The sequence below is a fragment of the Peromyscus maniculatus genome, chromosome 13 (assembly GCF_049852395.1).
Source record: "Peromyscus maniculatus bairdii isolate BWxNUB_F1_BW_parent chromosome 13, HU_Pman_BW_mat_3.1, whole genome shotgun sequence".
Taxonomy (NCBI): domain Eukaryota; kingdom Metazoa; phylum Chordata; class Mammalia; order Rodentia; family Cricetidae; genus Peromyscus; species Peromyscus maniculatus.
Window position 1 is genome coordinate 2,795,617 of NC_134864.1, and position 17,938 is coordinate 2,813,554.

Consider the following 17,938-nt stretch of genomic DNA (forward strand, 5'->3'; position numbering starts at 1 on the left):
TGGAATACTCTGAGTGACAGATGGAGCCAACTGGCAGTGTATGGTCAGAACACCGACCCGGGGAAAGGCTGGGAAAGGCTGATGATTTCTCTTTTGAACCAGATCATTTGCTCTCCAGGGCAGGGAGATTTGAGGACAACTTCCTGGCTATATGGTAGTTTGGAGAAGGTAAAAATTACAGAGATAGATAGGTTCAACCAAGTAAAAGTGATGCATGGGAGGGCAATGGATGGGGGAGGAAGAGACTGTTACTTCTGAGTCAGTACCCAGAGCATAGTTCCTGAATTCCAGCACCCGTGCTCTTTCCACATAAAGTCACACTGGAAATGATGTGTTAGAAGGATGTTCTGGTTATAATTCAAATCATTCTTGAAGTGGAGAGCATAACAGTAGCTGTCTAGAATTCCCACCATATTCTCTAGACAAAATTCCTATGCACCATCTCTAAACACCAAACTTAGTTTGGGCTGAGTCAGAGCAGGATTGACAAGGTTTCCATAACTCACCAATGAAGTGATTTGGTCCCAAGGCCAGCATCTCCTCGAGCAGGACAAGCCCCCCTGGAGCCTGGAGGGGTGTCACGCTTCGTCCATCTATGAGGGAGCACTGTTGAAAGCCTGTGGCTGTGACCTTCCACAACAAGATCAGTGAAGCAGTAGCATCCTGCCGAATTCTGAAAACAAGAACTGAATCAATGCAAAGTCGCTCTTGCTAAAATTCATCTTAGAACCAATTCAGCAGATCCGAGATGAAAATACAGATGGCCTATACAGCCACACAAAGTGTTAGGAGAGCAAAGGAGTGGTTGTATAAGCAAACGCCCACCTAGTACACACTAAAGTAACCACACTTATCGGAAATGTCTACCACCCCCCCACACACACACACACACACTTGTTCAAAGTCTACCACAAAGTGGCTAGTCAGTAGTCTATCTTTTGCTAATGATAATGAATAATACAAGGCAGATTGAGTTCTTGTACAGGTCAATGTAAAAAGAATCCTGCTTAAATTGATCATAGATGCATACTGCAATCCAACCCATCCTTCTGAGCTACGCTATCACAAGAAGCAGTGTGTCAGGCTTTCTATCTTCCCAAGGTTTGCAGTATAAGATTTAGAGAATAGTAAATCATCGAAAGCCAGTGAACTCCTGTCAGCTCCCTCTCAGCTCCAGTTCCAGCATCTGCATCCCTGCCACCCAGTGCTCCAAAACCAAAATCTAACCACATCTCTTCCCGGGTTTTTGCCTGGCCACCAAGTTTCATGCGCCCCTTCTCCCCTTGGGAATTATGCCCCCAGCCTATATGCATCACCCCTGCTATGAGACCCCAGGCTCCTTCCTATGGTGCCAGCATACCATGCCAGCAGTTGCTTTTTCTCCCTGTACTTTAGAGGAGGACCCAGTTCCTACCTCCCTCAGTCAGCAGACCCCGCATAGCTTCTCCCCCACCACAAGCTCCCCAGTTGTGACACAGAGCTCAATAACATCTTGGTAAATGACTGGATTCACGAATAAGTGAAAATACTATATGAGGGACTAGTAACACCCACACATGAATTTGGTGTGCCCACAGATCACATGCCATTCCTGTCTTGCTCAGCCTGGGTTATACTGTGGTTTCTGTCCATTCCTGCCACCCAAGAGAGGTCCAGAGAATGTCAGATTTGTTGAGAAGGAGCATGAGAGTAGGACTACTGAGAAAGGGTATGATGGTGGACAACATGACCAACTCAAGAAAGCTGGAGGATGTCACTGCAAGAGCAGACACATAGCTCCTTAGTAAAACTGTGATGAACTGTGTTCACCTCAAACCAGCTCCCAACCTCCTGACTTGAAACACTTAACATGGGGTTCCCCCTGCTGGTAGAGCTGGGAGCGACCTCATACTCCACCACAGTCTATGGGAGCATTCCTCTAAGACCTTCTGTGCCTATCTTCTCTGTCAGAGTGACCTCACTGCTTGGGTTCCTGGGGGAGGTGGGAATGTGCAGGGTCAGTTTAGAGAAGTCCCTTCTGTAGACACTGTCAGGGAGCTCATTCTTGGGAACACCAGGCAGGCAAAGTTGGTCAGTATCCACAGGATAGGTGAATAGTGAGCCAATGCACACAATGGAGAGAGCCGATGCACAGAACTAGCTGGACAAAGCCACAAGTCTCCTGTCTTCTAAAGTCCCCTAGGGGGTACTGAGGGTAGTGGCTAGAATAGGAAGGGTGACAATTAATGGCAACGAAGAAGGACAGACTCATCAGTCAGTGTGTCTGGAACACTCAGGCTGGCTTTGACTCCCAGCTGTGTGCCCCTGGGCAGATGCCAGCCTCCCTGCGTCTATGTAAATCACCCATACACATCAGGATGCTGCTCAGCCACAGCTGCTTTCCTTTGTCTCTCTTCCATCTCCCAGGGACAATGGGCAGTCGGCCACTGGACAGCTTAAGTTTAGGACCCAACGCTTTCCCTATGCTGCTTGCTTTGAAAGAGAAAGTTGTGAAGCATAGATTTTTTTTTTTAATTTAGAGTAAATTACACAATTGAATTTAATGATCTATTAAAACTTTTGGAAGCAAAGCCATCTTGGAGATGAGGTGAGAGGCTCCAAATCTTTCCTAAGGCTTCTGGGTTTCTTCCGTCAGCTCTAACTTGACTGATTCTATTTCCCACTGCACCTGTGCAGCTGACCAGACCTCCCACCACGATCCTCCTCACTCTTGTTTTCTGAGTGGCATCGGCCAGGTTCCTACATGGGATTCATCAGGATTCCCACAGGATTGGCCATCGACACACCAAATGCATCATAGACATCCCCAGCACACTGTGCACAGTTTTGACTTTAACAGGTTTCAACCAAGAAAATTCTTACTTTACAGAGGTGTTCTGTGGCACTTCAAAGGACACGAGGCGGCCACCTGCAGAGTTGTTGGAACTGGCATTCCCACAGGCAACATCAGGGACCACCTGGAAGAGAAAAGACCCATTACCCTAGGGGAACCATCATAGGAGATAACAACATAAAGTCAAATCTAGAAACTGTGTCCCTTTTGTTTGGCTCAGTGATGACAGTCACCTGACCATGAAGGGGACAATTGGAACCTTGGAGACTCAAAGGAAAAGGAAAGCACAGCTGTTTGATTTTACAACATGCAGACTTGCAGAGAGTGGGCTGGAAATGGGCAGGGTGTTAACAGATAAACAGATGCTTCAGTGGAGACACAGGATGTCGCCCGCTGCCCTCTTCCTTTGACAGTTAGCCACCGGCTGCTGCTCTGTGCTCATCCTAAAGGCACTAAACGATTAAAGGACAGAGGCAGAAGGACTGGCTAAGGACCCGCAGGAACCTTATTTATTGCCTAGAAGCAGCAGCCTCCATCCCTGCAAAGGCCTTTCCCGGAAAGGGGGCTCTGTACCGAGGGTGTCAGGAGCCTAGGAGCCCTGCCTGCTGACAGTGGGGTGAGGAAGTGGCCCTTCTCTTTCCCTACACCACAGTGCCAGGAACTGATCCAGGGTGGAACAGAGACAAGTGCTCTACCACCGAGCTGCATTCCCAACTAGAATTTTGGGGTTTGGTGGGTTTTTTGTTGTTGTTCTTGTTTTGCTTTGTTGTTGTTCTTGTTTTGTTTTGTTTTGTTTTGTTTTGTTTTGTTTTGTTTTGTTTTGCTTTGCTTTGCTTTGGTTAGTTTTGTTTTAGTTTAGTTTTGTTTTGTTTTGTTTTGTTTTCAAGAGTCTCACTACATAGCCCCAGGCCGGCCAGAAAATATGATCTTCAAGCCTCAACCTTCTAAGTGCAAGAGTTACACCCAGCTTATATCTATATTTGTAAAGAAAGACTTTTTTAAAGATTTGTTAATTCTTGTATTTTATGTATATGAGTACACTATCTTCATGTACACAGAAGAAGGAATCTGATCCCATTATAGAAGTTTGTGAACCACCATGTTGTTGCTGGGAATTGAACTCAGGACCTCTGGAAGAGCATTCAAGAGCTCTTAACTGCTGAGCCATCTCTCCAGCCAGACTTCATTATTTTAGTGTGTGTGTGTGTGTGTGTGTGTGTGTGTGTGTGTGTGTGTGTGTGTGTAAGTATAGTGCCTGAAGAGACCAGAAGAGGGAGTTAGGACCCCTGGAGCTGAAGTAACAGGCAGTTGTGAGCTTTTTTATTTAGGTGACAGGAATTGAACTCAGGTCCTCTGGAAGAGCAGCAAGCATTCTTAACTGCAGAGCCAGCCACCTTTCCAGCCCTGATACCTACACTTTTAAGTTACACTGTTGTGTATTACTAGTTCACATTGGTGATCAAAAGTAACTGTAGAGACTCCAAATTGGTCAAAGTGAAGAGAATAAGTACTGTTGGATGCTGGATCAAATATAAATCATCTATTTCCCCCTCCCCTCTACAAAAGGCCCAGGGAACACTGAAGTAGAAGGGGCGGAACGAATGTAGGAGCCGGGCGCAAAGGGTCCGCTGATCTTCAGTTATTACACAGCTGCTGCACTTGAACTCACAGTAGCTGTGATTGCCTGCCAGAGATCTGCACAGGACCAGGCCCACCATCATCCTGTCATGGGCTGGGAGGGGCTCATGGGGTCCTACCCACCTGAAGATTTACACACAATTAATGATGGAAGGGAGTGGGAGGGACACTTTCTTCAGTGGGGTGACCACTGGTATGGTACCCATGCTCTGATAAACAAACTCTCACCCATCCTCTTGTAGGCAACCATGATGAAAGCCCGGGTCGCATACAAAAACGACTGAAAGTAGATGGCGATATTTGGGATAGTGAGGGGGATTACAGGAGGGGCTAAGAGAGAGTAATGGGGGCGAATATGAGCAAAATACATTATGTAGATATATGAAAATACCATCAAAAACTCAATATTATCTACAATTACTATATGCTAAAAACAACATTTTTTTAAGTTAATTGCAAGATGTGATGGTGTAAGCCTGCAATCCCAGCACTTGGGAGGCTGAGAAAGACCACACAAGTCTAAAGCTAGTCTAGACCCTCTAGTGAGTTCCAGGCCAGACTGAAATTTGTCTTAAGACCTCCACAGAAGAGGGGGAAAAAAGACTGTGAGAGCCAGTGACTGGAGAGGACCAGAGTGAAATAGTGTCTTCTGAGACATGAAAGGACCACAGCACTCATGAATTCATGGTAATTGGGTCAACAGTGTATGGGCCTGTGATATGGCAGCCTTGTGTGAACCCCACATTGAACTATCTCCCTAATTCCAAAATTAATGCACAGAAATGAACATAGAGATCATTCCAGGAAATAATTCAATTTATTTTTTATTGAGTTCTTTTTTTTTTGGGGGGGGGGGTTCACATGCCCACCTGGACAGCATAGCAAGTTGGAGGTCAGCCTTAGCAACCCCGACCTTGTCTAAAATAAGGAAAGGCTGTGGGGTGGATCAGTGCTAGAATACTTGCCTGGCATCTGTAAAGTTCTGGGTTCAATACCCAGTGCTAAAAAGTCATGTACACAAGTAAAAATGGATGTAAGGTTGCATACATCGTTTGTTCAGTGACTAGCTTAAAGACCTTCTCCTTTTATTGCTTATATTAAAACCACTGGAATTGTTTTGACATTTCTGGTTTCTCCAGTAAAAAATACATGCCATACAATATTCTTACCTCTACTTGATCCCATTTCATTTCTACAACTTTCTGCCCTGTTTTTGGCTGCCAGGTTGGCAATGTCATGGTTGCCTGAGAGCGGGGCAGGATTACGTCAGGCTCCTCGGTGGCAGGGACAGGCTGAAGTTGTCTGGGTACCATGGACTCTGTCCAGCCAGAGGATGGAACACTGGGAAGTGGCTGTTCACAGTTGAGACCTTCATAACCATCATTGCAAATGCAGAGGTAGCTGTCATTGCTGCTGCTGCTGCTGCTGCTGCTGCTGCTGCTGCTGCTGCTGCTGCTGCAGTTACCATGGTGACAAGGGTTGCTGACACAAGGATCTGTAACAAACTGAAAGGAGACCATAAATGGGTCAATTATTCCCTCACAAGGAACGTGGTGTTGCTGATAGGAAATTAGCTCCCTGGGTTACAGCTCTTAACACTATTGCTTGTGAACACATCCTCCTTTGCAAAAGCTCATCAAGAGAAAGATGATAAAGAACAGCCTACCCCAACCCGACATACATCCTAAACCACTCAATTTCAGAAACACATCACTGAGTAGATTGTTTTTAGACAAAAAATTTAAAATAAGACTCCTTATACAGGATTTTGCCGTCAGCTGCCAGTGATGACAAATGTCTTCGTGGATCTAAATTGGAATCTTTTTCACATCCTAAACCTTTGTAAGATTTCTGAATGAGAAATGATTGTCCAATTTCTGGCTTGCCTATATCTCACAACTTCCTACCTGATCTTTCAAGCAGATCTTTAAGATAGTGTTATTCAATTAATGCTTTCCAGAGCTGTCTATTCCTATGATAGTCTCTGGCTGGAAGAGAGAGTTGTGGGAGCATCAGCTGAGTTTTGTGAAATGTTTGGCCCCATACTCTGCAGGGTCATCCCAGAGAAACTGGGTCTCAATAGATGGGAAGGATAAAGAGACGGTTCTGTCTCTTCATTGTGTCCATGTTGATCTGTCCTTCACTGCTGACCTCTGAAGGGCCATTTGTTGGTACTTGGGAACACACTACACACACTACAGAACAGTAGCCCAAGGACTGCCTGCTCCTCTAGAGTTGGTACCAGAGTTGGGGCTCATGTTCTATACTATTCCATGACAATTTGTCCCAGTGATAAAGGAAAATTCAGTCGCAACTGCTAAACCCCAACTTCTCAGAGCTGATTGCAGAATAGAATACACTATAGACTCAATGGAATAGAAAGAGGACTCTCAGTTCTCTTGCTCAAATGTGTTCATACAAGTATGTGTGGCCAGAATTCAGGAGGTAAAAATGGGGCTCCTTATGCTAATTATGCTCATCAGACAATTTCCAATAGACTCCTTCAGGGATGGAAGAGGATTAGGGACTGAATGAAGTGAAGCTCCAAAAATACCTCATTAGTACTGCATTATCACTCAGCGGTTCCTGCTCAGAATCTCTAAGCGCCGAGGGGTTAGCCTCTGAAGAGGTTATCAAAATAGTCAATAATTTTAAATATTTATATTCTATAAGCACAAAGTAAAACCCACACACCATTCCAAGAAGGCGCAGCCCCCCCCCCCCCCCCCCCCCCGGTCCTTTCCTCCCTTCGGAGTTTGCCCCTCCCACTCTTCCTTGTATCTTCTTTGTGGATTACAGGTCTCTTGGGGGCTCTAAGCAGCTTGGGACATGGCTCGTGCTGGTCCACTACCTGGTGTCTCTTCCTCAGACTCTGCAATGGCTCCCTGCTCCACCGTGTGCAGTTCTCTCCCTAGGTGAAGACTTCCCTCACTATGAAATCTAAAAGAATCCCTTTCCCTCTGTGAATGAGGACCTTTCAAGTGCCCTACTTACCACTCTATTTCTAGCACATCAAGAGAGATAGCAAGGCTTTTTAAAAATGTTGAGAGAAATAAAGTGAATGGGTTGATTGCTATTTGGACAGCATGTGATGGGGGAGGGGCTACATGTTTTGTTACCATGTTGGCTCATTTCTAGTTTATTTTTAGGACGGCCCAGTGGAATGAATGTCACCTCAAGAATTAGTTGACAGGAGGAATGAAGAATTTAATTAGCTAGAACAAAGGGGACAATTACAGCCATGTTTCTGAAATCAACTTTTAAATCATCCGAGGATGACCTCGTCACAAAGAAAAGATTGGATACATGCACAAAAAAAGGCAGTACTACATTTAAATCAGAAGGGGTCGATACAGAAATTAATTCCAGAAGCTGCTATCAAGCAGCTGACAGAACTGTTGTCATTGAGGTGAGGACTGCCATTCTGGGGACAGAGAGACTCTGGGCCCTCTTCTCCATCATTACCACAAGCTGCTGAGACATCTCACTCTCAGAGGGACCCAGGCTCCTCACAGAGACATCAGGCACTCCTCAGTCAGCAGCCTCCAAAGAACCTTTTGGCAAACGTACCCACCCTTCCTATGGCACGAGGCCACTGGGTGTGATGCCCACCACACCCCTCACATGACCACACAGAGCTCCAGAAGAACACTGCAGGGTAGCTGTCTCATCCTTACAACCTACAACCCTGAACCTGTGTCATTGATGGGATGTGAAAGGGTTGAGCAGGAAAAAGAGGCACCACCAACAAACACCAGCACAATGCCACACCTACAGCCCAGCCAAGAGTCCGTAATTCATTTCCACAGATATGACATTAAATTATCATGCCCCAAACTCCCTTTGGTCAAGCAAAGGGTAAGTGTTCCATTTCTTCAGACAGCAAAAATTAACAGGAATTAAACTCAGATCATGAATACCACCTCAAGTGTGTTGTTTTTGTGCATCTGTGTCCTGTGTGTGGTATGTTTGTACATGTTCATGTGCATGCACATGAGTGCATGTGTGTGAACATGTGTGTAGAAGCCAAAGGTCAATGTCAAGTATCTTCTTTCATTACTCTTCATTTTAGGCTTTGAGACAAGCTCTTCCACTGATCCCCCGAGCTTTGGATGAACTAGCTGGCCAGAAATCTCCAGTGATCCATCCATTTGTGGCCTCTCAGTGCTAGGGTCACAGGCACAAGCCACCTGGTATAGGTTGAGGGGTTGGGATTCAAACTCAGATTATTTTGCTGGCATGGCAAGTACTTCTCCCCCTGAGCCAACTCCCCAGCCCTCAAATGCATGTTTAGAAAAAAGGCGCAGGAAGAGGACCACTCAATGGATATTGACTGGGGCTTGCTGTGTGACTGGAACTGCACCATGTCTAGAAATCAATGCTAAAAGCACAAATAACTATCAAATCTGCCCTGCAGAGTTCACGCCTAGTAACCTTGTAGGGAGAACAAGTCCCACCTGCCATCCATTGTGTATGGCCACCTTGTCTCTAAGATGGCACATTTGTTATCTTACAATTGATGTTTGTTGATTCTAAACAAGTGACTGATTCAGAATAGAAGCAGGCAGTCTTCAAGGACTCTTCCCATCCTGCATGCTCTGCCTCCAGCTCTTGGGCTTCTTTATCTACCCCTTCCCTCCCTCCATTATCTCCTGATTGTGGTTTCTGCAGCCCTCCAGGCATTCCCCTGCCTCAGATCCTTTATAACTGGTTAGTCCTCAGCACAGAAAACCTTGATTCTTGTGGCTGCTCTGAGCTTCCTGTAAATCTCTGTTCAGTTACTATCTTCTGATACGGATGTCCCCAAGCATCCTCATTAATAGGGCAGTCTCCACCCCTTGTCACAGTGACCCCTCCTCTCCTCCTTTATTTTCCCCAAAATATCTGGCATCTTCTAACATATTTAAAAAACAGTTTATTTACTTTCTGTCTTCCTCTATTATAATGTAAGCCTGACCTTTCATTCACTTGAATGTGCCCAGCCCCAATGCCTGGTACCCAGCAGCTGCTGAGAGACTGAGTGAGGGGCACTGAGTAGAAGAAGCTGCTTTGAGGTGCATGGTGTGTAAATGTAGCCTTAAGTAATCCCATGGGCGCATTTGTGGGGGTGCTGAATGCCATTCAATCTACTATAAAAGCAGAGAGTCTGTACCATCCTGGACCCAGGCAGCAGGGTGAGCTAGCATAGTGTGCAGCCACTGCCTGAGAAGGCAGGAGCAGGGCAAAGGGGCTTTGCTGGAGAGGATACAGCTCTCCACTTAGAAAATTAAGCACATCTCCAACCTCAGAGGCCAGCTGAGGAGATGGGACGGGAAGGATCATGCAGTTCAGAAATAGTCAGAAAGTACAGTCTACACCTTCCAGCTCAGATGGGACCCCAGCAAACATGGCTCTAGCTCCCAGAGTTTAGAGCTATGGGAGGATGAGGAAGATTAAGTGTCAAAGAAAGCCTGGATTCTACTCTCATGTGTGGTGACCTTGGACAAGGGAAGGAAGTGTCCTAGGTCCTTCATCCCAACATCCCAGAAGGTCAGGAAGAGGGAGGGTTTGTTCCATTCGCTTCCTAGTACATGTCTGTGCTGCCCATCGGAATGGCTTTGAATACAGCTGTCATCCCCATGAGGAGAGGCAGCTGAACAAGGCTGGAGTCTAACTGTCACAGCATTTTTGTCTTGAAAAGGGAGTCTTCCTTCTTCCTTCAATAAAGGTCTCAACTATATTCTAACACCAAGTCCCCAAGTGCTTCCCACTAGAAGTAAAGGAGAGCAAACCCATAATTTGGTACCAGGAACACTCAGCCACTCACTTTGCTGAACCAAGAAGTACACATCTTACTAAAACACACAGCTCTGTGCCTTGATATTTCTCTGTCTCTGTATTAAGAACTCTCAATCCACTCAGAAATGATTCCAAGATCACCCTGGGCAGTTGGCATTTCCCCTTAGTTCTTCATTGGCTTCCTGATTCTTGCCTGAGCCACATTTATAAGTAGGCTAAAAGGACACTGAAAGTAGAATTCAAACTCATGACTATGACAGCAAGCCACTAAAAATGAGCTCTGACATGGCTAACTGCTGCTTCTTCCTCATATTTCTAGAACATGAGGTCTTTTATTTTTTTCACTTTTCTTTATTAAGAAATTTTCTACTCACTCTACATACCACCCACAGATCCCACGTCCTCCCTCCTCCCACCCCCCAGCCTTCTCTCCCAAGCCACCCCACATCCTCACATCCCCCAAATCAAGGTCTCCCAAGGGGAGTCAGCAGAACCCGGCACACTAAGCCTAGGCAGGTCCAAGCCCTTCCCATTGCACCAAGGCTGTGCAAGGCATCACACCACTGGCACTGGATTCCCAAAAGCCTGCCCATGCACCAGGGATGGATCCCAATGCCCCTGCCTGGGTACCTCCCAAACAGTTCAAGCCAAACAACCATCTTCCGTATCCAGAGGGCCTAGTCCAGTCCCATGGGAGCTCCACAGCCACTAGTCTACAGTTCATGGGCTTCCACTAGTGTGGCTGGTCATCTCTTCACATCTTCCCATCAGAACATGAGATCTTTGAAAGAAGCCATCTCTTGAAATCTCTAGAAATCTCTCAGGATCTCAATTAAGTCTGGTCAACAGGTTGATTTCCTCATGTGTCCTTAAGTCCTGCTCAGTTACAGATATAACAAGAACTGAATGAAGCTTGAAGCTTTCTTCAAAACCTGGCCCAACCTCTGTCCCTTGTTTCTGTTCATTATCACATCCTCAGGGACAGAACCCCACTACATAGTGTCAGAGACATTCCACCCTTGAACAGAATGCGTCTCTTCTTTCAGTCATCCAAGATACCGTTATTTAACTCAGAAACTTAGAACACTACTCCAGTACCTGCATTTCTGTTGCATCAGAGGCACCCATATGTGCTAAAACACACAAAAACAAACAAACAAATAAAAAAAAAAAACTCCTTCTACAAAAATCACAGTCTTATCAACCCAGGACTCATGTCAACTTTGCCTCCAGCCTGCTTCGGAAGAGATGTCTGCAAGCAAACAGTGAATTAACTTGCCTGTGAAGATCATGCGATCATCTCAAGGCTGCAGAGAAGTTGGCTTGTAAGTTCCACACCCACCTGCATGTAGACTCCCAGCCCAGGAGGAACAGAGAAAACTCCCTAACCTGATCAAGAGAATCCAAGAAAGCCCTCAGCAAGCACGGTTTTTGTTAGTGAGATGTTGAAAGGTTTTTCTCCGAAGCTGAGAACAAAGCAAGGATGTTGACTGTGGTCATGTCACTGAACACCGTTCAAAAGGCTCTAGCCGGTGTAGAGAGGCAAAAATAAAGAGCAGGGTGTGACTGAAGAGGGTGGTAATTCAGAAATTGTACAATTATGCATGCAGATAAATTATTAGACTATGGAACTTCAGCAAGTTTGCTGGATGCAAAGTGAAAATTTTAAGAACAGGAAATGGGGCAGGTGAGACAGCATGGAGGGTAAAGGCACCTGCTTTACAAGCCTGATAATGTGAGTTCAATCCCTGGAATCCACCGTGATGGAATGAAAAAACTAATTCCTGAATGTTGACCTCTAACCTCCACACATACGCCATACACACACACACACACACACACACACACACACACACACACACCTGAACATGCACACATATCATTCAAACAAACAATGCACACAATCAGTAATTAATAATATATACTTATGTATATATTTGAGACAGGTTTTCACTATGTAATCCTGGCTAACCTGGGATTCACTATGTAGACTAGGCTGGTCTCAAACATAGAGATCCACCTGCCTCTGCCTCCTTTAGTACTGGGATTAAAAGTGTGTGCCACTACACTCAGCTCAAAACACCAGTTTTGTTCAGAGATCTCTTCCTTGATCAAAGCAGTTTGAGAGGTAGCCATCATGGTTAATTAAAAACGCTAAACAAACCTCTACTTGCAGAAAGAACATTCTAAGCCTTATAGCAGAATTCTATGGTTAACACAATCCAAAGTTGGGATTCTCATTGTGTTGGACTGGTTTGGAGGTTGGGAAACAATAGCATTTCTGAGCCAATGAGAAGAAAGAGGCACAGAGAATTAGGAATAGGTAGCTGCTCACAGTGGTGCTTGCCCATAACTCCTCTCATAGATCAAAATAATCTAACATTGTATTACATTAGCCATAAAAACTTGAAACTTTTTTTTTACTTATTTATTGTGTGGTGGAGGAAGAGGGACATCCATGAATGTATGTCATGGCACATGTATGGAAGTCAGAGGATAGCCTGCAGAATTTGGTTCTCTCCTTATACCATGTGGGACCCAGGGATCAGACTCAGGTCATCGGAGTTGCTAACAAGTATATTTACCCTCCAAGCCATCTCACTGGCCCCTTGTCATTTTAAGTTACAATGTATAATACAAGTGCCCCAAACAAATGTTCACAGTCAGTGTGTGTCATTAAACAGGTGTCTATGTAACTACCGCCAAAGCCAAGAGCAAGAATAACTTTTCCCGGTCCCTTCCTGTCCCCATTTCCCATTTTCCAAAGGTAACCACTGTTACGATGCCCACTATGGCTGAGTTTTGCTATTTGTGTCTTTTACATAAATAGAAAAACACTCTATGTAAAGAATGTATTCAAATGGTTACACAGTTCCTTTTCATGGCTATCTAGCATTTTGATATGAGTATACTAAAATTTGTTTATGTATCATATTCTTCACAGACACAGGGGTGGTTTCCTCCTTTTGGCTGTAGCAGACGGTGCTGCCCTGAGTGTTTTTTTATGTCTGCTAGTGCTTGTGTTTGCATTGGGTAGTAGAGTTGGATCCCTGTACATTCATTTGACCTGGGTAATAATCCCTAAAGCCACCCAACATGTTCTTAACAGTATCCCTCCCACCATGCTGTGGCCTCCTCCATCCTTGGTATTGCTGGTCACTATAGTGAAAAACAATGGCTTTCCATCGTGATTTAGTTTATGTTTCCCTAACAACAGAGTTGAGCAACTTTTCATATACTTATTGACCGTTTGCCTATAACCTTTGCGAAGAAAACAGTACAAATCTCTGTGGACTCATCTCCCCCTCCAACTTTTTTAGTGAGAAGCTTTCTTTGTGCTGGAGGTGAGCCTTTTGCTGGTTACAGATTTACAAATATCTTCATCCATTCTGCGATTTGCCTTTCTGCTCTATCACTGGTGTGTCTGAATGAAAATAAGCTCACAATTTTGTTGCCTGTAATTTGTTAGCATTCTTATACTTGGTGTTCTTCATGTCTCTTTTCTCTAATATTTGGTTACTGTCTGTCAGGAGTATATTCTTGCCTGTTGTCTTTTTGAAGCTTAATATTTTGTTCTTTATATGCATAAAGTTATTATTATTTCTCTGTATGCATAAAATATCATTTCTCCACAGGAATATTTACTTATTAAGAATACCATATTTTAGGCTGGAGAGATGGCTCAGAGGTTAAGAGCACTGATTGCTCTTCCAGAGGTCCTGAGTTCAAATCCCAGCAACCAAAAGGTGGCTCACAACCGTCTGTAATGAGACTGGCCTGCAGTCATACATGCTGTATACATAATAAATAAATAAATCTTAAAAAAAAAAAGAACACCATATTTTTAAAATCTCATTATTCCATTCAAGTATGGGACAGAATGTATGGAAACTTGATTTATTTCTGAGTTTTGTTTACTTTTTTACTGGCCTATTTGCTCATCTTTATGCCAATATCACACTGTTATATATATAGCTTTAAAATAATTTTGGAGCTAGAGAGGTAGCTCAGTGGTTAGGAGCACTGGCTGCTCTTACAGAGAACTGGGGTTTGATTCCCAGAATCCACATGGCAGCTTACATGTGGGTAACTTCAGTCCCAGGGGATCTGATGCCCTTTTCTGACCTCCTCAGGCATCAGGCACACACCTGGTAGATGAGCATAATATACAGGGAAAAACTCATACACATATAATAAATAAATAAATCTACATTTTTTAAAATACATAATGTCTTATAGATGAAGACTTTTTACAAATGTAGTCAAGAGTTTGACCCATTTTATACAACAGCAGGCTTTGTTGCAATTACACTGAATCTGCGGATTGTTTTGGTAGAGAATTTGAATTTCTGTAATACTGTTTTATGATCTATAGCTAGCAGCTTCCTCAATTTGTGCATTTTTTCCAATTCTCTCAATATCATTTTGCAATTTGAAAATTCTCTTTGCTGAGGCCACATACTTCTTTCATTTGAGCTATTCCAAGCATCTGATTTGAGGATATCAATAGTACCTTTTAAAATTATTGTTTGTGACTAGTACATTGAAGTTCAATTGACTTATTGGATATTTTGTTCTTTTAGAAAATATTTTATGCCAGGTGTGTGTAAAGAGATCACAGAGGGCTGGGCATCAGTGGCGCACGCTTTTAATCTCAGCACTCAGGAGGCAGAGCCAGGAGGATCTCTGTGAGTTCAAGGTCAGCCTGGTCTACAGAGCGAGATCCAGGACAGGCACCAAAACAACACAGAGACACAGAGAAATCCTGTCTCAAAAAAAAAACAAACGAGAGAGAGAGAGAGAGAGAGAGAGAGAGAGAGAGAGAGAGAGAGAGAGAGAGAGAGAGAGATCGCAGAGGGCCAAGGAGGAGCGGTTAGAGGACAGAAGCGGATGAGGGACTCCTGAAGAGAGTCCAGCACCCAGACCCAGAGGCTGGAAGAGAGTTGTTTCTTGGGACAAATGTGTGTCATTCTATGTCATTGGAGAATAGGCTGCATGGCAGAGAATTCTAGAATTTGCCAAAAAAGATAAAAAAAAAAAAATGGAGGTAGAAAATGGCTTATGCTCTTGCACAGGGCCTGAGTCCAATTCCCAGTACCCAGGACTCGGGAGGTCACAATCACCAGTAACTAACTCCATAGAATCAAATGCCCTCTTCTGACCTCTTCAGGCACTGCATTCTCACACACACACACACACACACACACACACACACACACACACACACACACACACATTTTTTAACTCAAAAATAAAGATGAAGATCCATTTGTGGTGTGCAATGCTGAGGACCTTGGCTTTAACTCTGAAGGCAAATCAATAAGCAAGAATACGGCAGGGGAGACCCAGACCTCAGGGAAACACGCTTGGTCCACAATGAGGAGATGTATTCAAGGGGTCAACCTGAAGAGACCAGGAAGAATTAGATCCACTGCAGTCATGGGGGAAGATGTGATAGGGCATCTCAAGGCTGGATCCACATCAGTGGGAGGTAGATTGAAGAGTCAGCAGAGAGAGACTCACTGATTAAACATGGGTTGGCCCAGAAAGCTATTTAGGAATCTTGGGGACAGCGTGAGGCAAGGTCTTGAAGTGGTTGTAAACACAGACCAATGGTCAGTAGAAAGAAATGAGTCAGCTCTTCTGCAGTCCCCAGAACATCAGGTAACTAGAGGAAGAGTCAGCAGGCTGGGCGGGTCAGTGAGAGGGGAAGGGGGAACATCAGCATGGAGGAGGATCAGGAGCAAGCGTGGAAGTGAACCTGAACTAGGGTCCACAGCATTCTCTCACTTGCTTCTAAAAGCATCATGAAACAGACACTGTCTTCTCTCTCCATCCGGGCTCAGGTCAGAAAGCACTGCCACTGTTATCTGAGCCCAAGACTGGGTAGTTTCCAAACCCATCCCTTTTCTGTATTCTGCACAGCCACTTTCTCTCATCGCATGGATCTGTGATTTTGGAAGGTGACTGTACCTAACTGCCTTAGGGTTCCAAAAAGCAAGTCACATAACTGACGGGCAGTGAACCATAGATTTGGCAATGGTTACCTGTATTAACTTGAAGGGTCAAATGCTACTTTGTCACAGAGCCAGAAGATGCTCAGGATACAATGGAAGAGGGAGAAATGGTCTACCCTAAGTCCTGGGCAACCCATTATCCTTTTAAGAACTCTGATTAGAGCACACTCAGTTCAGCAAGCGGAACACCCCCACCTAGAGGGCCCTACCACAGTTTGTTGAAAGGTTCCACATGGAATGTGAGGGGCTGGTGACCAGTCCTGGGAAATGAAGCTCTCTGGAGTACAGAAGCCAGAAAGGCAGTGGAAAAGCTATCCTCAACCAAGCAATCTTCATGCAGATGTGACTTCAGAAATAGCCACTCTGAGCCACATGATACCCAAGTTTCAGGAAGGTGTTCAAGAGAAGTACAAAGAATATACACACATGGAACTAATTCTCATAAAAAAAAAAAGGAGGGAGTAGAGTACACCAAAGTTGGACCCCATTGCAAAGAGGGCCAAGGATGGAAGGGCGGGGGGGGGGGGGGGGGGGGGACTGAGAGTAATGACAGAGAGGGTTCCCTCATCCTGAAAAGACCAGATCTTCAGGCTTCATACCCTGGGCTTAAGTCGTCATCATCATCATCATCATCATCATCATCATCATTGCTGTTGTTATTATTATACTCATCATTATCACATAAGTTTTTGATGTGTGTGTGTGACTGCAACTGTCACAGCTTATATGTGGAAGTCAAGGGACAGTTCTGTGGATTTAGTTCTGACTCAGTCCTACCTTTATTCTAGGGATTTAACTTAGGTTGCAAGTCCTGCATGGCAAGTGTCTTTACCTGCTGAGCCATCTCCAATGTCACCTGGTTCATTTACTTCTTAAATAGATATAGATAACAAATAACACTAATGTGCAGTCATGAGGAGCTGGAAAAGCAAGTATGTAGAAGGCTCTCAATAAATATTTATTTATAAATAAAGAAGAGATTGCATTCTATTTATCAGGACTTTGGGGCTATTCTTCACTAGGAGCATTTCCCACCAGTGAAGGTGTTTTTCCACACCTGCTAGTAGCCAGGAGCCATGAGAAAAGGTATGAGAAGACTAAGGTGTCATGAGACTAGGAAGTAGTGCAGAGCTCAGGGTCACCTTGGAAAAAGGCTTTTAAACTGTGAAGTGACAAGGTTGCTGTATGCCTGGCTGGTGCGAGGATTCTGATGTGTTTTCTTCTCTGCAGGCATGCAAAATATCCTCTACTCTCTTTTTGGTGTCTCTAACCTGAAATGGAAACAGCTGTTCTCATTTGTAGAGCCATCTGCTCCCAGGGGCTCAACCAGAACGTTGGCTCTATAGACAAACTGAAAGTCTCCACATTGTCTAACCCCATTTATCTGGAGATGGGTCTTCTATGTGCAGCAGGCCTCATACGGGCAGCTTCACTAAGCGAAGAACTGAAAAGGAAAGAAGGAAATGTCAAGCCATTAAAGGAGCAGACCCTGGATCTTCAGCAGCAACTGTTTTAAATTCATCAGAGCCAGAGATGCCCAATGACTGCATGTTCAGGTCAGCCATCTTGCTGATTGGTGGGAAAGAAATCCGGTATTGGATTGTGGAGGGGGACACTGAAGGGGGCACTTTAAATCATTTAAAGGCAGAACAAATGAAGAAAATTTAGTAAA

General features: G+C 44.5%; 1 protein-coding gene across 1 annotated transcript in view; it reads right to left on the reverse strand.

The window, feature by feature from the left end:
* The window catches only part of Dner (delta/notch like EGF repeat containing), a 331,006-nt gene that overhangs the window by 192,354 nt on the left and 120,714 nt on the right, over positions 1-17,938 (reverse strand). Inside the window, exons 2-4 of the mRNA XM_006984167.4 lie at positions 5,641-5,976; positions 2,863-2,957; positions 507-673 (exon numbers count right to left, since the gene is read on the reverse strand). Of these exons, the coding sequence (XP_006984229.2) occupies positions 507-673; positions 2,863-2,957; positions 5,641-5,976 (598 nt within the window). The remainder of the gene's footprint in view (positions 1-506; positions 674-2,862; positions 2,958-5,640; positions 5,977-17,938) is intronic.